At 40.1% G+C, this 24,572-nt stretch overlaps 2 protein-coding genes across 11 annotated transcripts in view; one reads left to right on the forward strand and one right to left on the reverse strand.

Annotated features, from left to right (window-relative positions):
* Window positions 1–1,626: 1,626 nt before the first annotated feature.
* On the reverse strand, window positions 1,627–23,592 carry DBR1 (debranching RNA lariats 1). Its single transcript, XM_001499235.6, has 9 exons — window positions 23,463–23,592; window positions 12,369–12,828; window positions 11,639–11,763; window positions 9,779–9,859; window positions 7,916–8,001; window positions 6,161–6,385; window positions 3,542–3,622; window positions 3,136–3,281; window positions 1,627–2,692 (listed from the first exon to the last, which is right to left on the reverse strand). The coding sequence occupies exons 2-9, from the start codon at window positions 12,563–12,565 to the stop codon at window positions 1,999–2,001; spliced, it is 1,635 nt and encodes a 544-aa protein (XP_001499285.2). The 5' UTR covers window positions 12,566–12,828; window positions 23,463–23,592; the 3' UTR covers window positions 1,627–1,998.
* Window positions 23,471–24,572, forward strand: part of ARMC8 (armadillo repeat containing 8) — a 92,804-nt gene continuing 91,702 nt past the window's right edge. For 5 of the 10 annotated variants that reach the window (XM_070238195.1, XM_070238198.1, XM_005600950.4 and 2 more), the window contains exon 1: window positions 23,618–23,751. Coding sequence is in view for 4 of the 10 variants with exons in the window: in XM_005600950.4 (XP_005601007.1) it covers window positions 23,707–23,751 (45 nt within the window). In the remaining 6 variants the exon portion in view is untranslated. Of the gene's footprint in view, window positions 23,752–24,572 lie in introns of all 10 variants that reach the window. The other 5 variants (XM_003363168.5, XM_003363167.5, XM_070238196.1 and 2 more) reach the window with 3 other exon arrangements.

A 24,572-nucleotide genomic window follows, 5' to 3' on the forward strand; every position in this document is an offset into this window, starting at 1 on the left:
CCTTAGATCTATTAATACGTGAATTATTTGAACAGACTTCCTAATATTGACCCAACTTTGAATCAGTCATGCTATATCATCTAAAAATGTGCTATAGATTGTTCGCTAATATTTCATTTAGAACTTCTGCATCAATATTCATATGTGAGATTGGTTTGTAGGTTTTTTTGCAATCTTTATCAGCTTTAGGAATCAATGCTATACTTGCTTCATAAAAAGAACTTGTAAACTTTCCTTTATTTTCTACGTTTTGGAACAGTTTATGTAACATTAAGGATTGTCTGGCCTTTAAAATGTTTGGTAGTCTCCTTCTTTTGCTTGAGGAAGATTGTCACTGAGCTAACATCTGTGCCAATCTTCCTCTATCTTATGTGGGACGCTGCCACAGTGTGACCTGATGAACGGTGCTAGGTCCACACCCAAGCTCCAAACCTGTGAACCATGGGTCACCAAAGTGGAGCGCGCAAACTTAGCCACTATGCCACTGGGCTAGTCCCTTGTGGGAATAATCATTTGACAACTTTCTCTATTCTTTCTACAGAAATTGTTTTTACTTTCCATCTCTACTAGGAAGAATTTCAGTAAATTCTATTTTCCTAGGAAATTAATCCTCCATTTATCAAATTTATTTATACCAAGTTATGTAGAGTAATCTTATGTTTGTTTGTTTGAATAACCCATTTCAGTGACTATTTCTCTCTTTTATTCATTCCTTGGTATTTGTGCTTTCTTTCTTGATTGGGTAAACTAGAGGATTTGCTTTTTTGAGAACCAGCATTTATTAACTCTATTATGTATTTTATATCTAATTACTTTCTGCTTTTATCTTTATCAAGAATTTCTAGGAAAAGACACTAAATGTCAGAAACTATGAGATTCAATTAAATCAGGAATGAGGGAAATCCATAGCTTTTAAATACTTTACATAAATAATGAGAATAAAAATAAGTGAATATTCAACCCAAAAAAGAAAGTAAGCAAAAAATAGAAGGCAATAAAGATAAAAACCCAAAGTCCTAGACCTTTTTCAAATCAAATGCAGACAAGATGGAAGCCAACTGCTACATCATCCTCGACTGGCTCCTGGATCTGGACTGCTGTGGGATGATGAGATCCCGGAACAGCCCTCGGATTCCATGACTCCTGATCCAAACTACAAGGCAATGATCCCCTTGGGTGGCACGGGCATTTTAACCAGAGACAGAACAGAGGTGTAGTTTTCCTACATGGGCCTTCAAATGTACTTTAAGATTAGCAACCCATTATGCAGCACAAGGGGCAGAATTTGTGCAACTCAACGCAGGCTAGTGACCAATACTAACAGGAACTATGTCAAAAATGACCTGTACACAGTTACTATAACCACATTAAAATTAAAGCTAAACCTAAAATATAATAAGCCAAAGTCAACAGGGTTATATTAATCTCAGCAATTAAGCATAAAATTTTAAGTTTACCAATGTTAGTTTTTAAAGTAATTTACTTACTGAAATCTTATGTACCATCTTCAATTTCAATTATGTTTGACAGACATTAAGAGCTGACTGTGAAAAGTATTTATAATGAATGTAAAGAACACATACATAATTATATATACAATAATGACTTAACTTTTTAAAACAAATATAAATATACCATATTTTATTCACCAAAATATTTACAGTAGTAGTAACTCCCCAAAGGCAAAAATCCCTGTCTTACTCATCTTTACAGTGCCACCTTATAGAAAAGTGCCTGGCACAAAGTAGGTGTTCAATGTTTGCTGAAAAAATGAAAGTAATATGTCTTCCCAAAAAAGGTACTCAATCAAGTAACTATATGAAATTTTAATATGTTCACACCTGAAACATACAAAGGCCTAAAGACAAAGTCCATACCTAACTAAAATTCTCTTATGTAACTTCATTATTACAAAGGTAAGTCTTGAGTCAAAAATCTAACTGTAAAAAATATAGTCTTAAAAATCACATATCTACATACAAAGACAAGGAAACTGCCTCATGCTGCGTCATCATCATCCACTGCAGCATAGATGGCTTGATTCCTCCTCTTAATTTTCTTTCTTGGTTCAGGTTCATGTTCATCACTCAGCCTCTTCAGTGTCACCTCTGGTAAGTCCTTTCCATCTCCTGAGTCCACAGCCTCACCAGGTTTCCCCTCTCTGCCAAGTGGGGAACCCAACGTATCATCAGAAGATACAGCCATGGAACCTGGCAAGATCCTGACATCAGAGAAGCTTCCAGAAAAGTCAGAAGCTTGATCAGAAGAAGGTTCCACAGATGGTGTATTCATGTCACTATGTGCACTTACAAGACTGTCTTCATCTTCCTCTTCTTCATCCAACATTATCTCATCTGGATTAATAGAGGACAGGGCAGACGTGTCTGTGTTGTATTCACTAGGGTCTTCTCCAGAGTTATTACTCTCCACGTCATCCTGCTCTTCGTATTCACCACACAACTGCTGTTCTTCCTTAGCCTTCTGAAGCCTGACATTAATGTCAGTGATGCCAAGTTGGGCACAAAATTCAGTAGTCTGAGGATTGATTCTATGAACCAACTGCACTTGTGTCTGTGGCTTGCTTGGGTCATAACAAGCAGCCGTCACACTAAAGTTACATGGAACTTTGAGGTCATGATTCAGTTTTTCCAACACTTGGTTCATAGCTTCTTCTGTGGCAGTATAATCCCACCTATAAAAGTCGAAAACACCAGCCTTTTATATTTTATCAGCCTCAGACAACAAATGATGAAATCTAACTATGGACTTCAGGGACAAGGATAAAAAATAGACCATACATCAAAATTCCATTTAGTAAAATAATAGTTAATTTAGTAAAGGACCACTTTGAAATAAAAAAAATTCTTAGAAAAAGCTGTCCTTAACTCACACCCTAAAACAAGTATAAACTATTTTAATGTGTGAACCAAATCTCCACCATGTTATAGTTTTAGGCACACTTATTTATGTATACACTTATTTGGGTTGGTGCTCAACGGTCCATTTTCTTATAGATCTTGAATTGTTCTTACACTCATTTAACACTAATTCTTTTGATACAAAACTTTTTAAAAAGTGGGGGGAACAAAAACTGCATGCAATGGGGGGACAAGTCCTAAATAAGGTCAGACTTACCTTGTATGCAGGCCATTATTTTCAGGCATATTCCACAGGCGCCCAGTCACATTAATAAGATCGTTGGTAGCCCTGAGAATAGTGAGCCATTCAATATCATACTCCAAGTAATCAGGAGCACTTGGGTCGTGCTCTATCTCTATTACCTACAGAAGAAATTGGGCATTTTAAGAAATACATATCTACTTTTAATATTCTAAGAATTTCAATATAACAATAAAATTTAAAAGGAATTTAATTTAGTAGCCTAAAAACATTAATGTAACTTAAATATTCTCAAAGAGTTCTCAGAATACATAAATTACAAAAAGCACAAATTAATAATTTAGGAAAGGAAAATTAATAATTGTTTTTAATCATTGGAAGAGTAAAACTACATTGCAAAGTTATTTCGTTTTCTTTTTACCTGAAGAAAGTCTCTATGTGGTAGACATTTGTCCAAGGCTAAAAATTTGGTTTTTTTGCCAGTCTGTCCTTTATCCTTGGCCTAGACAATATGAACCATGATTTAAGAAAGAATGTTAAAACATCACAGTTAATTCATACACTGAATAGGATGGAAGTGATCTTTGTTACACATACCCCTAAGTTGTGTGTCAAAGGGACAACTGTTACTTTTCCAAAACAAGTTAGTTCTATAACCACTTGTGCAATGACGGGCAAGGCACTTAAACTCTCTGGGCTTCAATTTCCTTACAAAAGTCAAAGCAGAAACTAACAATGATCACTAAATCAAAGCATATAGCACACATGAATCCTAGCATAAAACACAAGGATTAAAGATAACAGAAGAGCTTAAAAGTCCTAAATAGTTCTCAAGTAAGTTGGCAGAGCTAAAATTAGACAACTTTTGGAAGAAATTATAGAAGAAAATCTTCATAACCTTGGGTTAGGCAAAGATTTCTTAGATACAGCACCAAACGTAGATGCACTATATCCAGAGAATGAAATACTATTCAACAATAAAAATGAAAGAAATGCTGATACATGCTACAACATGAATGAACCTCAAAAACAAGAAAATGAAAGAAACCAGATGCCAAAGACTATGTTTTATGATTCCATTTATATGACGTGTTCAGAAAAGGCAAGTCCATGGAGACACGAAGCAGACGAGTAGTTGCCTTGAGCTGAGGGTGGGAACAAGCGTTGACAACAAACCCACACAAAGGATCTTGTGGGGTGATGGAAACGTTCTAAAAATGGATTATGTGATGCTTGACAACTCTGGAAATTTACTGAAAATCACTGAATTGTACACTTAAACGGATGAATTTTATGTAACTTATACACCAATAAAGCTATTTTTTAAAAAGTGAATTGGCAGAAAGAAATTCACTGGGGTGAAGGGTGTCACAAACATGAAAGTCACACTGGAAGCAGTAAAAATGTGACTCGCTGAAAACAGTACAGCACATGGAGGAAAAAAGACAAGGAAGCAAGCTATGGGACGTCCTGCTGAGGACCAGGTACCAGTTCAGTGCGGGTGAGGTACCAGGAGAGATGGAGGCACAGAGATTACAGGCAGATCTTGGCAACAGGGCCAAGATCTGAGGAAAGGTGATCTTTGGTGTTGCTGAAGGGCTGAAAGAGAACACGAGCAAAGTCAGAGGAGGTTGAGGAGCCAAAAAAAGGGGAGCAAATATATCATCAATGCAGAAGTACAGGCCCCTGAGGTTGACAGCAGAAGATGGACTGGGAGAAAAGTAGCGAATCAGATGTTTCAATAAAATCCAAGAGCACAATAGGCCCCAAGAGACAGAAGAGAGTAACACAGCTGCGGAAAAGGGGACTGATACAAACAGACGACTTGCACTTCAGCAGTGGCCCAGAGGAAAAGGAAGAGAGTAGCTTCACCTCCTTCTCCCAGTGCAACTGGGGAGTGAGAACAAGGCCACAACAGAAAGGGCCTGCAGGAATGTTTTCACACGGAACCTTGCAAACCGTGTTTGAGGACCATCGTTCCAGCGTACCTCTACCACAGAAGACTGTTCGGTCAAGTAAGTTTGGGAGGCACTGCACACCACATCCCACTCTTGGAGGGAGGCGCTGCCCTTCAGCACATTAAAGACTCTCAGAAATTCTACAGAAGCCTCTGGGAAAAAATCTCTAACTTTGTTAACCCAGCATTTTCTGAACGTTCTCCCTTTGGAATGCTTTATGGGAAAGTAAGAGGTCAGTCAGAATCAGAAGTGAAAGGAAGAACTGCGTATTTCCATAAAAGCCTAATTATAAATATACATTTATTCTCTACCTTCCATCAAGCACCATCATCCATGCAGTTACAAGGAAAACTCTGGGCGTCATCCTAGACACTCTCCTCCCTCTGTCACCAAATCCTGATGATCCTGCTCCCAAAATCTCCCTAGAACCTGCTTTGTTCTGTGTTCCCTCTTTCCCTTAGTTAGAACCTCATCTTTTGCTCAAACAGCCTCCTCTACCTCCCATTTCTACATGACTCCAGTCCACACACGAAACTGCTGCCAACCTAACCTTTCTAAAAGGAAAATCCAATTTCATCACTCTCCAACTTCCCCATCACATTCTGGTTAAAACCCAAACCCCAGAGCGTGGCGCAGAAGGCAGTATGATCTTGTTCCAGCTTCACCGTTCCCCACGCCTCAGCCACAGGACTAGCTGCAGTTCCCCAAACACAACACGCTCCCAGACCTCCAGCCTTTGCACACAGTGGTCCTTCCACCTAGATTACCCTTATAATCCACTTCTTCCTGGCACCATCAATTCCTTTGGAAAACATTCTCTATCGCTTCTTCTCCCTGTCCACATCCCCATCTCACCATAGTCTGGCTTACGCGCTCCCACGGTATCCTACCACTTTTTATCACAAACTTATTGCATTATTTTATAATTGATTGCTTGTCCTTTCCCTGCATTGGATATTGAGCCACTCAAAAATGGAAAGTTATCTTTGGTTTCTTTCTCTAACTTTACAACTCTGCCAACATTGCCTAGCCCACAGATGTTCAGTAAGTGTTAAGCGAAGAACAAATATTTTGTTTTCTACCTGATGCTGCATCAAGGCTGCAAATTTCACATGAAGGTGTGCAGAAAACCAATAAGCAGGTTTTAAGTGCTCTAAAAGTTCTGAGGCTGCAGGACTTCCTAATGTGTTATTTTCCACTTCTTGTCGGAAAAAAGATTTAGTCTTAAGAAGTTGCTTCTTATTTCCATAATGATATATACTTCTTGGCCAATCATGAGATAAGAATATGTCCATAGGCTGCTTCAGCTTTAATGGAGAAAGAAAAGAAAGAAAACTCCTAAAACAGATTAACCGAAAGCAATCCCCTCCCTTCTCTCCACCACCACACAACCATTTACCCATTGAGGTCTCTAGATTTCTGTGTAATTCACTCTAAGAACACTTTATTTAAGGAAGTCACAGAAATACCAAGCTACTCACTCACCTAGGCAAAGAGAAACTGCTTTCTCTCTGCCTCACAAATCATCCTTGTTTTCTGTGGCAAGGCAGGTGCACAGAGAAACATTTTGATTAAGACTGTCAGTCAGGTACGGTCTTTGGCACTGGGTTTCTAATATATATAATAACCATTGTTCTCTTCCCTTTTGGTAAAGAAACTACTATTTTAAGATCCAAAGACACCAGATTTCGTGAGACTTCTAACGTGATTAACACAGTAAACTCAAAGATATATTCCATTTTTTTTCCTAATGGACTCATACAGTATACACCAAAAAACCTTCTGTTTACTACATAAATTATATCAGAGGTATTTAAAGTGACGGGTGTCCTCATGGAGAGGACACAAAATATACTCCATACTTTGGTCATCCTCAGCACCTTTAAGTAATCTGGAACAAATACTTGGAAAACTACAGCAAAATAAAATAACTGTTCAAAACAATAGAAAACAGAAGATAGATACGACTAACCACTGAATAACTGGTATGGGCAATAGGTGCAAGGCAAATTCAGAGAAGAGTTATGACTTTAAACTAGAATACTGGTTGGGAAGTGGACTCTAAACTGGGTCTTCAGAGGAGGAAGCTGGTATGTAAGCTGGGTAAGACTTTGACGGGCGAGAGGGAAAAAGCCTTCCAGGTAAGGAACTCTTATGAATAAGGCACGAAAGAAATGCCCAAGAGCATCCTGATGCTCCTGGAGAGGCTGTACAGCACAGTGGGAAGGGCCTGGGTCCAGGCAGGCAGGCTCTACAATCAACTACCTGGGAAGTCCAGGGCAGGTTACTGACCTACCTGAGCCTTGGCCTCTCATCTTTAATGTGATGAAGTTAGAGTAATACTTACCCCACAGAATCTGAGTGGCGATTCTATGAATTATCGTGTGTGAAAATTGCTTAGCCGAGTGTCAAGCATGAGTGGTGGGCTCTCAAACCAAAACCTAATTTCATCCACTCTCCAATTAAGCCAGTGTTTTCAATACCACCTTCACAATTTTCCCATATCCTCCACCATCATTACCGTTGTTTATTTTCTACTTAATTACCATTATTTAAAATATTTTAATATTTTCTTTAAAGTATCACTTTATTCCAGTATATATTCTTTAACTTTACCCTAAATAATAATATCTGAAATCATGGATTAAATGTTTTATTTTATCATTACTTACTGAAATAAATTTACAACCATTAAAATAAAGAAAAATTCATCTACAAACTTCCTAAAACCAACTTGAGATCCAAATTTCAGAAATACTGAATTAAGCTCTTGATCATTTTGGTATAGAATTACTTAAAACTTTTCTCCAGTGTGCTGTAATGTACTTTTTACATACCTGTTTTAATTTATAGACTTCAATATTTCTCACATGATATATACTCCTTATTGTAGCTGGAGTATAAGGGGGGCACTCAAAATGACCTTGAATTGAAGAAGAGAAATAAGCTATATTCAACTCTTAAATACTGCAAATACAAATACATACACACACTTCTCCAAGACCAATGTTTGTCAGCAATGCTTTTGGTTATTAAAAATTTTATTAAAAAACACTGCTATGAATATGCTGGTATTTTCTACTAATAAGTGATCACAACCTATAAATCTAAATAATTGGGGGACTTATGCTTTTTAAAAATAAATTACATTTAATTTGGAGTACATTATTTATTCACTTGGTTTAAAACTTAAAAGATACCATCAGAAAGGTACAGAGTAACAAGTGTTCCTCCTGTCAAGTAGACCAGTGGACGCCCAGGGCTGGCGGGGAGCAGGCGTTAACTGCAAATAGGCATAAAACTTTCAAGGGTGACAGAAATGTCCTAAATTTGAATGGTGGGAAAGGGTGCATAACTCTACAAGTTTACTAAAATCTCTGAATTGTGTACTTACAATGGTATATAAATTCAACTCAGTAAAGGAAGGGAGTCCTCCTACTCCTGTCCCCCAGCCCTCAGGACCTTGCCTAGGGGCAACCGCCATTAACCAGGCTTCAGTATTTGATTCCAGGGATACAGCTATGCACACAAAACACGTATTTCTTTATCCTCTCTTTTTTTACACAAATGGCAGTATACTTCATATATGTCCTGTCTTTTTTTTTCACTTAACTTACTGTGGAGTTCTTTTCATATTAGTTACACATAGAGCTTCCTCTTTTTTCTTTTTTTCTCTTTTTTAACGGCTTCAAAGGATTTCATTGTATAGTCATATCATGATATCTTTAACTAGTTCCTACTTTTTGCTATTACAAACAAGGCTGAAATAAATAAAGTTGTATATATCATTTTGCACTTGTAAATTCCTGGAAGCAGAACTCCTGGGTCCGAGTATCTTGATAGTATCCACAGATATTACCAACTGTCCCACAAAGAGTGGTTTCATTTGTGCCCACGTCTGTCATGTAGGACACAGCCTATTTTTGCTCCCCACGCCAACAGTCTAGAATCACGGGGAGCGGGGCAGCAGGGGACAGACCCCTGACTTAAGAGTTACATTGAGGATATAAGTTTTAGCTGCCAATTTAATTTATGAAATTTTGAAATCAATGTTAATCCAAGCTATTCCTTTAACTTGAAAATCAAGGTATAATTCATTCAGCTATACTGGAATGAATAAGTACAGTGTGGTATACTTATACAATAAAATACTATTCACAAATTTAAATGAATAGATTAGAGGTACAAGTATCAACTCGGATTTCAAAAACATGTTAAACAAAGAAGCAAGTTGCAGAAAGATACAGGCAAAATGATACATTTATATGAAGTTTAAGACATGCTACATAATACGTTGTTCAAAGCTCTTACATACATGGTAGTGATATAAAATAATTAAGTGAATGATAAACACCAAATTCAAAACAGTGATTTCGTGGTGAGGAAAGGGAGAGATAAAGGGGAGGACTGGGATTCAGGACAGATAAACATTAAGCTTCCATTATATCTACACTGTTTTATTTCTTAAAAATCAAAACTAAAAATGGCAAAATTCCATAAAACCAGATGGCGGATACACAGATAACAAGCTCTAGTGTTCTCTGTATTTTCATAGGTATAAAATATTTTACAATAAAAAATTAAGAATAAAATATTTCATAGAAAAAATCCAACGAAAAGTCAAATTTTATATTATGCTTTAAGTGACTCTGCGGCACGCAAGTTCTAAAGTTTAAAAACAATTCTCAGAACAACAATACCTTTTCGATAGTCATGAGATTTAAAAATACCAGAGATTCCACCAATTCTTACGCCTCGGTATTTTACCACACCAGCCAAACCTGAAAAATTACACAGTTATATAAAATTACTACAGGCAAAAGTCATCTCTTTACTAACTGAATGAGCAGTTTAGAGGACTGGAATTCCATGCAGTCCTAAAATTATCTGAAAATTAACTATCATGATGAAGGTTACTCTTTTACATAGTAACATGCCAACAACATCTAAGGTAGACTAGGGGAGGAAGGCCTCGGAGCAGATCAGCCAAGAGACTAAGCAAAAAGGAAGGAACCAATGAGACAGAGTGTATTAAGAGGGAAAGAGATATCATTTGGTACCTAATGGAATATGGGGAGGGGGCACATAAGGGAAAATGTCCTATGATGGATTTATGTGTCATAAATCTGTAAGTCAAGAAGCATAAGATATAAAGAATCTGCAGTTTCTATATTTCATTTCTGACTGATCATTTTCAGACCATTTCATCTTTTCACAACACTGCAGTTGTCAAAAGATGATCCATCAGTAATGACATAAAGAAATTAAATTTCTAAAGTTATGATTTCATCATCAGGAAAACTTGTAGGGGCTGGCTCCGTGGCCGAGTGGTTAAGTTTGCACACTCTGCTTTGGAGGCCCAGGGTTTCTCCAGTTCAGATCCTGAGCACAGACATGGCACGGCTCATCAAGCCATGCTGAGGCGGCGTCCCACATAGCACAACCAGAGGCACTCACAACTAGAATATACAACTATGTACTGGGGGGCTTTGGGGAGAAGAAGAAAGAAATAAAGAAGATTGGCAACAGTTGTTACCAATCTTTAAGAAAAAAAGAAAGAAAAACTTGTAAAACGTTCTAGAAAAAAATATACACTTAAATAAAGAGATGAAGGGACTGTATAGTTTAAAGGGCCTAAAATACAACCTAAATCTAATCAGGTCTATAAATCTAAATGTATATTATAAGAAATGCAGAGCATGTAAGGAACATGTTAAATAACACAAGAAATTCCAATGAGCAAAATTCAGAATGCAAGAAATTCTACAAGACAAATTTTCCCATTTTCTTCACCAAATAAACACAATGAGGAAAAAAGAAAGAAAGGGGATGGTGATAGTCTAATAGGCTTCAGATTCATGACAATCAAATGAAATGTGTCGACCTTGTCTGGATCCCATGTGAACAAATCATTTGTAAAACAGACATCTTTGTAATAATCAGAGAAACCTGAACATGAACTATGCAACAGATAATAAGGAATTACTGTTACTTTAGTTAGAGACAATAATGGTACTACAATTGTGGTATTTTTAAAAATCCTCATCACTTAAAAATATGTACTTAAGTATTTACAGGCAAAATAATCTGAAGACAGGGATTTGCTTTAAAATATTATTCACCTTCTTCCACAAAAAAGTTTAGGAGAGAGTGAGTTGAAGTCGGGATGGTAGAATAATAATACTTGTTGAAGACACTTCATAGGTCTAGGGATTCATTATACTATTCTCTACTTTTCTGTATGTTTGACAATTTCCATTACAAAAATTTAAGTTTTGTTTTCTAAGTTAATAAAAAGAGTAGGAAAAAATAAAGGCATTGCAATACAGTGTACAAGGTCTTTGCAGTTATATTAACTTTTGCTGAAAACACAAGATGAACCATGGACATATTTTCATGAGTAATTACCTAAATTAACTATTTTAATTACATTTTCATGATTAACTAATGAAGAGACATTACAAAAACATCATACATCTCAAGACCCTGCCCAACTGGTATACAAATCCTGACAGGCTCTTCCATCCCATCAAACCAAGAAATCATCCAGGAACACATACCTAAATAATAAATGTTTGGCGCCACCCAGCCACCATAAGGTAACTCTTGCAAATGATTCGAGGCTTCATGGTTTCCTCCAATGAAGATTGTGAGAACTGGGGCCTTTTTCTCTCCAGAATAATATCTAGAACATAAAAGAAAAGTTGTCAGCTGGCATAACAGTAATTAGGAAGAGAGAAAAGCAATTAGGCGCGCCTAGACAATAAGGCATAGCCGAAAAGCAAAATAAGGTCCGCAGGCAAAATCCGAGCTCATCCTAAAAAGTTAAAAAGCTCTTTCTAAACGGATTGCCCAGGATCCATCCTTGTCTTTAAGAATGAAGAGCTGCCACCTTGAGTTTCAAGAGAGTGTACGTTCAATGAGGTCGAGAACTTCGTCGAGTTCACGGCTATATGTAACCTCAGCTTCTAGAACCAGGACTAGCACACGGCAGGCGTCCAATAAAACTCCTGGATCATGAAATGAACTAGTCCCAGAGACCTATCAAGCACAAGGCAGATTAACCTGTCAGTTTCTTCCTCCAGGTTTTCCCCTCAGGCTCCGATCTCTTCCGAAACAGATAAGAGTGGAAAGAAGGAAAGTGACATCTACTAAGGGTCAGTTCCTAGAGACACAAGCTGAACAAAGACAGGAACTAAGGGAGACAGCTCGTCCGTGGCAGGGGGGATTCGAACCTAGTCCGGGTTCTCTCCGCACCGCCGGGTCCGGGGCCCGGGCCGCGCCCCTCACCTGTAGAAGGTCTGCATGTGGCGGTACTTGGCCGGCACGGCCATGCAGCGCAGGTCGGCCTCGTTGCGCACAGCCTGGAAGTCGCCGCAGCACAGCAGAAGGTCTATCTGCCCCGGGCCGCGCCGCTCCGCCAGCGCCAGCGTCTCGTAGATCTTGTCCAGCTCGCCGTGGCAGCAGCCGGCCACGGCCACCCGCATCCTGCCGGCCCGAGGCGGGGAGAGCTGCCCGCGAGCCCCAGACCAGAGCCAGCCCAGGCCGGACAGCGAACACCAGACAGATCTCAGCTCCCGCCAACATTAACAGAGCCACGGCCTCGTTCAGACTCCCGCAATATAACTCACTTCCGGTTCCCAAGTCTCGCGAGAGAGGGATCAGGAAGGGCAAGGATTCACTAGGATTCCGGGGAGCTTTCCCATGGACTCGTGGGCTCTGCCTGTTTTCACGGCTGAGTCCTCGCAGCCTGACAAATGATAAAAATCAAAACCAGAACAGTGAATAAAATCCCCAAGAATTGGAGTTTGTTTTGGTAAAGTTAAACCAAGCTAAACAAGTGAGCAGGTGCGATTGGCTAATTCCCTAGGAGGAACCTCTCACAGCAAAGATAATTGCCTGGTAGTGGGTTAGAAATTAAACAAAAGATTTTTTAAAAGACACCCCAAGATAAAAATAATTTTAAAATACAGCTTTAAAACTCACTGAGGATTTTTAAAACTATGCCCCCCGAAGAGTTTCTAAAATTATCAGGTATATTTTTTAAAGGGGCCGGAACTCTTCATTTTCCTGCCAAACGGTTGTTTGCATAACTAGACTGCAGGCTCAATGAAAGTAGATGAATGTCTCGAAAACGTCCTGAGGGAAAAGGACCAAAATGACGGTTGAAGAATGAGTGGCCGAGACAGAAACGAACCAGTAAATAAAACACCTCCGGATAATTTAATCAAGGAAAGTAATCTAATCTAAATAATGCAGAGAATAATAAATCCATCTCTCCTCATTTTTTAAAAAACTAGATAAAAAATATTCTAGGAGCAAAGACACCAAAATTAATTCGAAATGAAACAGAAGATGTGAACGGAACAATGACAATAAGAAGACACAGAAAAAGTTGTCAAAGACATAAATCCATTGAAAGACATTTTACCCAGAGTGATTTATGGGCAATTCCTTTCAAATTTACAAGGAAGATAGATATCAAGAGGGTAGAAAAAGATGGAAATCTAAATTTTCAGTTATTTTTTAATATTTTATTTTCCTTCTGCATTGGATTTTTGAAATATATAAGAACAGATGCTTTTTACAACATTGCTAAATTTGACTTTTTCCACTTGATTTTTAATCTACAGCAGTTGTCTTTCTCTGGATCTTTTTTTCCCTCCATGTAAAAAATTTTAATTGAGGGGCCAGCCCCCTGGCTGAGTGGTTAAATTCTTGTGCTCTGCTTCCATGGCCCAGGGTTCTGGGTGTGGACATGGCATCGCTCATCAAGCCATGCTAAGGCGGTGTCCCACATAGCACAACCAGAAAGACCTACAACTAGAAAACTAGAATATACAACTATGCACTGGGGGGCCTGGGGAGAAAAAGAAGAGGGAAAAAAAAGAAGACTGGCAACAGAAGTTAGCTCAGGTGCCAATCTTTTAAAAAAATTTTTTTAATTGAGGTCTAACTTAAAGTAACATGAAGAAATCAAATCTTACGTGCACATTTTGATGCATTTTTACATTTGTAATCACCCATCTAACCACCACCCATATGAAGATATAAAATATTTCCAGCATTCCAAAAGACTCCTTTGTGCTTCCTCCCTAGCCCCTGACCCCAAAAGAAAAGCATTGTTCTAAGCTCTATCACCATAGATCAGCTTTGGTTGTTTTTAAACTTCATATAAATGTCAGTATATATTATGTACTCTTTTGTGTCTGGCTTCTTTCACTTAATGTCTGTGAGATCCATCCATGCTGTTTCATTGTGCTGTGTGGCATTCCATTGTGTGAACATACTACAGTTTATTGATCTATTTTCCTGTTGACGGACATTTGGATTATTTCTAATTAGGGACTATTATGAATAAAACCACCATGTACATTCTTGTAAAATCTTTTGGTGGACATAGCACTTACTTCCCTTGGCTTATGCCCAGGAATGGAATCTCTCGGTAATAGAGTAGGTATATGCTTAGCTTTAATTGATAGTGTCAGTTTCCAAAGTGGTTGTGCTAATTTACACTTTTCTAAGTAACATAGGAGCATTCCTATTATTTCATACGCTCAACAACCCTCGATATTATCTGTCTGTTAAATTTTAGTCATTTTCTTAGGTGTGCAGAGCTATCTCTTTGTGATTTCCATGTAGATTTTACAACAAAATTTTAATATATCAGTCAATTTGAATTTTCGTCTTTTGTGGTTGACAGGAAACAATAGCTTAATGCCATTACATTCAAAAACTAGTGGTCAAAGAAGGAAATGGAAGATTATGAATAGAGATGAACAAGTGCGTCATGGCTAGCTCCTAACTCTATTCCCAGCCCACACCCCATTTCCCAAGGCCATACTAGTGAGTCAACAAACTTGAGAATTCTCACTGACTTTCTCAAATCCAGAGAGAATCAAACTAAATAGAAAGCCTCACCTTCTTTCCCATTCTGAATGAGGAGAAATGGGAAGGTTGTTGGAGACAAATGGATTGTGTGAACAATGAAGAGAATTCTCTTTGCAAATATGAAGGGCCACACACTGAACACGTAGGTGCTCTTAAAATGTGTGTGTGTGGTCCCATGGGGAAAACAAACAGCTCTCAGATCTAGTGGGAAAGAACTTCCCTGATTCTATCAGAGAAAAGATAGTATTCAGATAAAGGCACCCAATAATGAGCAAGATGAAAAAAGAAACCACGTGTCAACTATGGAAACATGCTAAAAAGAGCATAATCTGGGATGAGGCTGAGCAGCTGTTAATCAAAACTTGTTAGGTATGACCAGACCTTGTTTTCTAAATACTATCCTCCTCTAAAAGAAATCAAGTCTGCTTATTGAAGTGGTTAATTCCAGGGCAGAGAAAGTACAAAATGAGCCTGGATCATTTTGTGCCAGAAAGCTAGGAAGTGCTCAAAGAATCTGGGACATCAAAAGAATGCCAAGTGAAGGTTTTTCCACTGGCCAACTCTGAAACAATTTCAGCATCAAAATGCATAATCATAGTAACAGATTATAGCCCATTGAATTAAGTAGGAATCTATTATTCCATACTGATATAAATAAATAAATAATGGGGAAAGAGAGAGCTCGTATTTACACAAGAATGCCGACTGATAAATATAGAAAGAAAGTTGGAGTTAGAAATTACCATTTTACCACCATCATCATCATAATTGTATCAAGCAAGAGTCTTCAATAAATGCTAAAACTATTGGGTAAAACATTGAAGACTAATAAGATAGTTACACAGTCTCAGTGGTACTGAGCAATGGGCTTGCTCTGCTCACTGAGATCTGAGCCAGTTAATCACAATGAGTTAGAGATCGAGAAAGGAAGTTTAGATTAGCCAGCAAATCGGAAGACAGGTGACTAATGTCTCAAAAACCCATCTTCAAGGATTACAGAATCTTGAGGCAGTTATATAGGGAAAATGGGTAGTAAGGAGGGGGTTTCCTTCAGTCATGACCAACTCCAGGGTCTTTTATTGTTCCATTCTTCTGTCAGCTGTGATGGAATACCTTGTAGGTGTGTTTCCTGCCTGTGGTCAGCCTGTTCCTGGAGAGAAACTCATAGAACAAAGTTTTAATTTATCAAGTTATTGGGGGAGTACATATGTAATCAGGAGGCCATCAATTAGGAGAGCATGTGAATTTTTTAGAGTACATGTGTGCAGAGCAGTGAGTAGTCACACAGAGGAGGGGCTGGGGCCATTTATCGAAACAAGATGGCCTCACTTTTGCTGACTTACATCAATATATCTATTATTTGAGACTACTTATATACTCTCAAAGTATCTTTCCAAAAGATACTTGCTATATACTTACTATAAAGATACTTACTATATACTTACTATAACAGAGAAACCTGGCAGACACCAGTTTAACAGAGTAATCAAAGTTAATCTCATTAGGAATGGACAAATTCACATCATGTACCTCCTGATATGACATACGTTACTTCCATGGTCTGCCTGCCAAAAGTGAATAACCTGAATCTAATCTTGAAAAACAGCACAGCAGACAAGTTGAAATTGAGAAAGATTTTGAAAAATAACTGGCCTGTCTTTTTTAAAGAATATGATGGTCATGAAATACAAGAACAGACTGAGAAAGATTAAAAATTAAAGGAGAATGAAGATTCATGATAAATGAATGCAATGTAGTGCCATAAAAAACATAGTTAGGGCAATTGGCAAAATCCGAATAAGGTCTGCAAATTAGTATTGTATCAGTGTTAATTTCCTGATTTTGATAATTTTACTATGGTTAGATAAGGGAATTCCTTGTTTTTAGGAAACATACACTGAAATAGTTAGGGGTAAAGAAGGATCATTTCTACAACTTACTCTCAAAAAATATATAGATAGATCTTTATTTTCTGCCCATCCATGTATTGCAGGGGCTAAAAACCAAGAAACTACATTTCTTAGACTCCCTTGCCAGCTGAGGTCTGAATTAGGTTTTCTGAATGAGAAACACCTGTGTGAGATTAGAAGGTAAAAGAAAGGTAAAAGCTGTTTCTCTTCTCTTCGGACTCTGGCAGTGGGGGTGGCAGCTCAGCACCCCAGGCTCCTTTGGTGGTGGTGAACTTCCTGTTGTTCCTGATCTCAAGGAAAATACTCTCTCCCTGTTTGCATCTTTAGTCCTTTCAACAATTTTGTAGTCTTTTTGCTTAAAATACCTAGAATGGGTTTTGTTTTCTTGGATGTTGTACCAGCCAAGATGTCATGCAAGTAAAAGGCAACAAGCAGATGTTTTCAACTCTAAAAGAACTCCAGGGAGGGTCCAGCCCGGTGGCACAGCGGTTAAGTGTGCACGTTCTGCTTTGGCAGCCCTGAGTTCGCCAGTTCGGATCCCTGGGGCGGACATGGCACCTCTTGACAAGCCATGCTGTGGTAGGCGTCCCACATATAAAGTGGAGGAAGATGGACATGGATGTTAGCTCAGGGCCAGCCTTCCTCAGCAAAAAGAGGAGGATTGGTGGTATTTAGCTCGGGAATAAAAATAAAGGACACAGGAAGGAAGGACTGTGTTTAAAAGATGGGTAGTTAAAAAGAGAGCAGAGTAAGGGGATGGGAATGGGTGTGGTGGGGAAAGGTACTTAGTGCATATACCGTGGCTGGAAGACCATGTTGATAGGGTGACATATTGAGCAGAAACCTTCATGAAATAAGGGAATGAGCTATGGAGATGTCTGGGCAACAAGTTTCAAGTCAGTTTATAAATAAAATGTTATAAACATCAGGAAAAACATCTATCCTTGCGATCTGTATTTTATCATTGAACTAGGTCATTAGGGCACCTACACCACCTGATGGCAGCACACTCTTAACCACAGGGAAACTTTAAGGAGAGAGCAGTCTGTGGAGGTAAAACTAAGTCAAAGAGAGGCAACCATCTCAGAGGCATAAAAGAGTTCTGAAGGATAAAAGAGTTGTGTCGTGTCTCTAGCCTCTGAATCTTAAACTTGTCAGACATATCATTGGACTTTCTGATTTCATCAGAAAAAAAAAAAGCAACATCTCTTGTTTATAGATTTGATGACTTCCAGATTCCATTCCTGTATTGCAAATGGTGAAAAGTTTGGATTTACTTTGCCTAACTTTTTACCTTCACTTCTCTATTTTCTTTTTTTTTTTTTTTTTTTTTTTTTAAAGATTTTATTTTTTCCTTTTTCTCCCCAAAGCCCCTCCAGTACACAGTTGTATATTCTTCGTTGTGGGTCCTTCTAGTTGTGGCATGTGGGACGCCGCCTCAGCGTGGTTTGATGAGCAGTGCCATGTCCGCGCCCAGGATTCGAACCAACGAAACACTGGGCCGCCTGCAGCGGAGCACGCGAACTTAACCACTCGGCCACGGGGCCAGCCCTCACTTCTCTATTTTCAAACCCATCTGCCTAACGTGGTCACCATTGTTGCGGCGGGGGGGGAGTGGTTTCTTGTTATTACCCAGGCAATCCAGAAGATGGTATCCATCTGAAGACCTTCTGATTTTCTTGTGTCTCTTTTCCTATAAATAATTGGGGCTCTTGTCCTAGCATTGATTGATTTTGGAGGATCTGACAGGGTTTTACATCAAAATACAGAGAAATGGTGCCTTAATTGTTCAATTAGACAAATGTTTACAGACAAGCCAGGCTCTTGTGGAGTAGCACACAGGGCTTTGCCTGGTCCATTCCTGTCGACACTTCAGGTCAGAGCTTGGGTGCCACCTCCACCAGCAGGACTTCCTATGACTTCAGTCCTGGTGAGGTTCCCCTCCTAGATGCTCCTTTAGCCCCATACCCTGTCACTTAGCATCCTGCATTCTAATGACTTGTTCTCTTGTCTGTCTTCACCCTTTTCTGGAAAACTCTGCAAGAGCACGGAATGTATCTATCTGGTTCACAATTGTAATACCACTCCTGGGCACAGTGCCTGGCACATAGTAGGTACTTAGTATATATATTTTGTTGAATGAATAAATTTCCAGAATTCTTGGTCCTCTTTTTTTATTATTATTCTCTAAACGAGTTCCTTTTTCACTATTAAAGAAAAAACAGGGGCCGGCCCCGTGACCGAGTGGTTAAGTTTGTGGGCTCAGCTTCAGCGGCCCAGGGTTTCACCGGTTTGGATCCTGGGCGTGGACATGGCACCGCTCATCAGGCCATGCTGAGGCAGCGTCCCACATAGCACAACCACAGGCACTCACAACTAGAATATACAACTATGTAGTGGGGGGCTTTGGGGAGAAGGAAAAAAAAAAGAAGATTGGCAACAGATGTTAGCTCAGGTGCCAATCTTTTTAAAAAAAAAGGAAAGGAAAAAACAATTGCTTAATCCACAGTGACTCAATTTTTACATTTAAATTCTTCACTGTGTATTTCCTAAGAACAAGGGCATTCTCTTCATAACAACAGTACAATTATCAAAAGCAGGACAATAACAATGGCACCTCATCAATAGATTTTGTTCAAATTTTGCCAACTTTCCCACTGTAGTCCTTTGTAGCAAGAGGGAGAAATTTTTTTTTCCTTGTCCAAGATTCAATCCTAGATAACAAACTGCATTTAGTTGTCATGTCACTTTAGTTTCCTTTAATCTAGGGCACTTCTTCAGCTTTTCTTTGTCTTTCGTGACAATTTAGAAAGATGTAGGTGTGTTATTTTGTAGACTGTCTCTCAGGGTTTGTTTGATGTTTCCTCATGATTATACTCCTGCATTTTTGGCAAGAATACTACAGAAGTGATGTTGTGTGCTTCTCAGTGCATCATATTGTGGCATCTAATTATCCCATTCGTGGTGATATTAACTATAATCACTTGAATAAAGTGATGTCTACCAAGTTTCTACTATCATTAGTAACTTGTGGGGAGATGCTTTAAGACTGCATAAATATCATGTTTCTCATCATATTTTCATCCATTAGTTTTAACACTCATTGATGATTCTTGCCCCAAACAATTATAATTTACATGGTTGTCAAGCGGTGGCTTTCAAATTCCATCATTTCTTCTATATCTGTAAGTTAGGATTCCATCATAACAGTAATTGAGATATACAAAGAGCATTTTCTTTTTTTACTGTAGTTTCTAATAAAAGACTTTTTCAACATCTTACTACTTCCACTTTATGCATATACCTATTTTACACCCTCCAAATGCCTGATGAATTAATGATGCATTATTTCATCGCATTGCCCTCGTAGACTTTCCTTAAATGGCTGATTGCTTAAATGACTGCTCAGTAGTCCCATGTGGGAGAGTCTGTCAGGTCCCAGAGGACTGAGAGCTCTGAGAAGGACTTTCAAACAGGGAAGACTGAGCGCAAATTGTTTTAGCCTCTTACTCCCTGAGCAACCTTAAGCAAATTATTGAGCCTCTCAGAGTCTCACTTTTATTCCTGTCTACTTAAAGGCAGGAGCCACACCTTTATTCTGCTTTGAATCCCTTGTACGATGTGTGCCCAAGTAAATCCGCAGTTAGTGTCTGTCGAACTGAACTCTCTCTCTTCTGCACCATTATTAGTCCATTTTCCCTTTATGTTTTATTTAAAGAATCTCATTTGTTTTCAAATATTTTTAAAGATTCTTCTAAATTCCTTTTGGGGCTGTTCAGTTCTTGGTTTACATCTTTCTACACTTTAAGCTTCCCTCTTTGTACCTAGGTATGTTTCAACTTTCAAAAATACAGCTTTGTTTGTCTATCCTGGCAATTCCACTGACATATTTACAAATACTTCTCAGATTTCTTTTTGGCTACTCAGTTTCTATTATGCATTTATGCATTTCTACTTTTTCTTTTATTAAACTCACACTTTGTTGTCATTATTTTTTCAGAAATTAATACTCCTCTGAGATAAGAGTCAAGGGAGGATGAAGAGAAATTTCTTTCCTGTTTGCAGGGAGTCAGTGGGTACTTCCCTCTCCCTAACACAGCGCCAAAGTTAACAGTTTTATTGTTGCTGTTCCGTGGAGGCTGAATCAAAATTTCTTATTACCTCTCAATTTCTACTCATTACTTAGATTTGGGAGGGTACCCAAGGTTATTTAGCAGCAAAATTTGAACTAGAAATGAGATCCTTGATCCCCAGGCTTAGGGGTTTGCTGATCAATGCTTCCTTCCTGTAAAATGGCCATGTCAGTCTTCTGGAAATAAAACAGGAAAGCCTGGGTAGCAGAGGTGCTGGGTGCCCTGAGTCACATTCCCCAGCCCCTCCCACTCTAATTTCAGCCACAGCTGTAATGATGGTTCTGCTGCAAGCTCAGATTCCTGCTGCCTGTATTCCTTTATCCCACCCCAAAAGTGAGCCTATGGATTCTGCTTTTCTACATCAGGTTAAGGAAGCCCTCTCTGTTCCATGCACAAGAACAATCCAGGAGGGTGGAGAGTTAACAGCCCCCTGGGAAACCCTCAACAAATACAAACCCTCAACTTAGGTGGCTAAATGCTCCAACCTCAAGATGGATATCCAGGGGGGCATTCTGTATGTTTCTACAAGGTCCTCAAGGAATAAGCAGTGATTTCAATAATGGACCCTATATTGACTTTTTCTTCTTTCTTTTCTCACTCTCCCTGATGCATCAGTTCTGTTTCTTGCAAACATCGTCCAAATAAACTACCTGCACACAAATCATTGTCCCAGGATCTGCCTTTGGGGGTAGCCAAACTAAGCCAAAAATTCATTCAACAAACATTCACTAAGTGACTATTCTATGCTAGGCAATGAGATAAAAGACCTAGAAGATAAAATTCTTAGGTTTGCCCTGAGGTATATAATGGGGAGACAAACAAGTAAACAATTACAAAAAAAATTACAATATATTGTTGGAGATGCTATGTTAGTGGCAAGGACAGAGTGATGCATGAAGATGTGGGGCAGAGGTCACCTAACCTATACTTGGGGGAGGGGCTTCCTGGAGGTTGGGTTGCTTGAGCTAACGGACAAAGTGCGGATCAAATGCAGCTATAACAACTCTAGATCATACAAATGTCAACTGAAAATTCAATTGATATCTCTGTATGTTCCGTGTAAGTGCTCTGCTCTGCTCTGTTCTGGTACGCAGTACATGACACTATTTTAGGTGATACATGCACGGACATTTAACTTTTTGTAGTTATGTTAATAGGCACTAGAATAAAAATAAGGAGCATAATAAACTTGATTTTACAGTGTTATGGTTTAGGATGAGGCTAAAATTATCTAATGAGTTGAAATTGGCTTTAAAGAAAAATATTGAGTAAATAATAATACCTGGGTGCAGATTGGCAAAGATTGTGTGGGTGGCACGAGGACTACTGAAATTTGGGAAAGTGTGTTATAACAGAAGGAAAACCTAAAATGAAATTCCTACTTTCCAGAAACTCAACAGTTTGTTAGGGAACACAGACCCATAAGGAAGGATGATTAGTGCTACAATAAATTTAGAAACCAAGCACAGGGGGAAGATAGGAAAGCAGTGAGGAGCAAAGTGAAGAGAGGCCACAGGCTACAAGATCAGTCAGAAGGCTATTGCTGTAGTCCAGGGGAGAGGGAATAGCCTGAATAGGGAGTGGCTGTAGAAACAGAAGGAAGATAAGTAATGTCATAGGCTCATTGCAACAATCCTGTGAAAACTTACTTGTTGCGAGCAGCAAGAAAATGAAAGCTGTCTAGCCAAGTTGGGGCAGTTTTGTCCACATACACACATACAAATGGAGTGGGAAAACTGAATTAATCAGTCAGAAAATATAATTAGAAGCATAGTTCTATACGGCTTCAGTTATCAGGGCGTTTTAGTGTAAATTATTCAGATATTTGCCCCCATTTTTTTCTACTTGACTCAGAGGCTGGAGAAACGCTAGCACATATATAACGCCGTCTACGTTCCAGGAATGTTCTAACAGCTTTACATTCTCCATCCTCAAGACCCTTATTTTACAGAAGAGAAAACGGAAGCGTAAGGAGGTTAAGTAACTTGCCGGAAGTAATACAGCTCATAACTGAAGTAGCAAGAATTAAAGGAGCCTTCTGGCTCCTGAGTATCTATTCTTAACACTACACCAGAATAAATGAGTCGGGCAGATAATGCTGATGCAGGTCACACTTCAGCGTTGCATCGTGAAACGCTCTTATTGGCGGCAGAAGACCTGGTTCTGAGATGCTAGTTTCTCCATCTGTAAAATGGAGATAATGACGCTAGGACTTTGATGCAAAGAAGGCGTGAGGTAATGAATGTGAAAGTGAACTTCAAATTATGTATGTGACGCCACATACTCGTTTTTCGGAACATGAATAAGCTAACTCATAAATTGCAATGAATCAATCGGTGAAACTAGCAGCGTCGGAGCGAGACCCGGCCCGTGTGGGTCCGCCCACCGCGAGCGGCAGGTGGGGCCGACAGATCTTCTCTGCGCATGCGGAAACTGCTGCCCGCTCCCACCTCTGATCCAGACTGGGAGTAGCTGCTGTTTCTGAGAGGACGATTCGTAAGGAGGCCCCTGGCGCGGTTTCCCTCTGCTCCCTCCTGCGGGCCCTGGCCGTACTTCAGCGGTATCTAGAGCGTGGTCTGTTCTCGTCCCCCTGCCTGACTTTCTGCAGAGGTGTCTGTCGTTGGCCCGACAGTTCGCTGTCGAAAGTGTCGGCCCCCGCGCCGGCGCCGGCGGCGGCCGGTGGGAAGGCTCAAGATGGCGTGCCTGTTGGAGACCCCAATCCGAATGAGCGTCCTCTCGGTGAGTGACCCGCCGCAGCCGCCCGCCCGCCCGGGAGCTCGGGTCCGGCCCGCAGCGCTCACCCAAACGCGGCGTACCTCCTGGGCCCCACCCCTTGGGGTGGCCCCCGGCTCACCTTTGGGCCGGGGTGTGAGAGAGGGTGGGCAGGCGGGATAGACGGGATCCCGGCCGAGCCAGAGACGTCTCCAACTCCGGCGCTGCCGCCGCTGCCGGGGCTCAGGACGGCGTCCGGGCAGCTGGCCCGGCGGCGCGGCTCGAGCCTCGCCGGGCGCTTCCCTGAGCCTTCCTCTGAGCGCTGCCGCTTTCCGCGGCCGAGCGCTGCGCCCGCGGAGGGCAGCCGCCGGCCTGGGGGCAGCGCCCGCTCGGCCCCCGCGGCTGTGGCGAGAAGAGCTGCGGGGTCTTCGGCCCCCACGGCATCGCGGCGGCCGGGCCAGGTCTGTGCGGCTTCTGTCGCGTCCCAGCACCGGCTACGGGCTGGACTTGGCGAGAGCTGCTTGCTTCTTGGCAGCGGGGCTTTCGTATCAGCTGCAGCGTCTCTGAGTGTGTGTAGCTATTTAAGCCCCTTTCTCCGTTCGGCTCTGGAGGTCGCAGCTCTGAGGCTAAAGGAACCTCTGCCTGGCCTTCTTTTTTCCTTTAAAGGAGAGTCAAACGTTGGGGGAAAAAAAAAAAGATCAGATTTTCCTACTATTGAAAGGAGGGAACGTATTGACGTGCCGGCAAGTAATACCTAGGTTTTTTGTTGTTTGTTTTAAGAGATTTTAAAAAATAAAAGCACGACTTCCACCTTCCCTGTGTTGCTCTTTAGAGAACCAGGACCAGGC

Source organism: Equus caballus, chromosome 16, assembly GCF_041296265.1.
Source record: "Equus caballus isolate H_3958 breed thoroughbred chromosome 16, TB-T2T, whole genome shotgun sequence".
NCBI classification, from domain to species: Eukaryota; Metazoa; Chordata; class Mammalia; order Perissodactyla; family Equidae; genus Equus; species Equus caballus.

Excerpts from the sequence above, each read along its gene's own strand:
- DBR1 (XM_001499235.6), bottom strand. The coding sequence starts at position 12,565 with ATGCGGGTGGCCGTGGCCGGCTGCTGCCACGGCGAGCTGGACAAGATC. Across the intron at positions 3,282-3,541 it reads CACATAGAGACTTTCTTCAG|GTAATAGAGATAGAGCACGA; the intron begins GTAAAAAGAAAA and ends TTTCTTCTGTAG. Across the intron at positions 2,693-3,135 it reads AATAATGGCCTGCATACAAG|GTGGGATTATACTGCCACAG; the intron begins GTAAGTCTGACC and ends CGACTTTTATAG.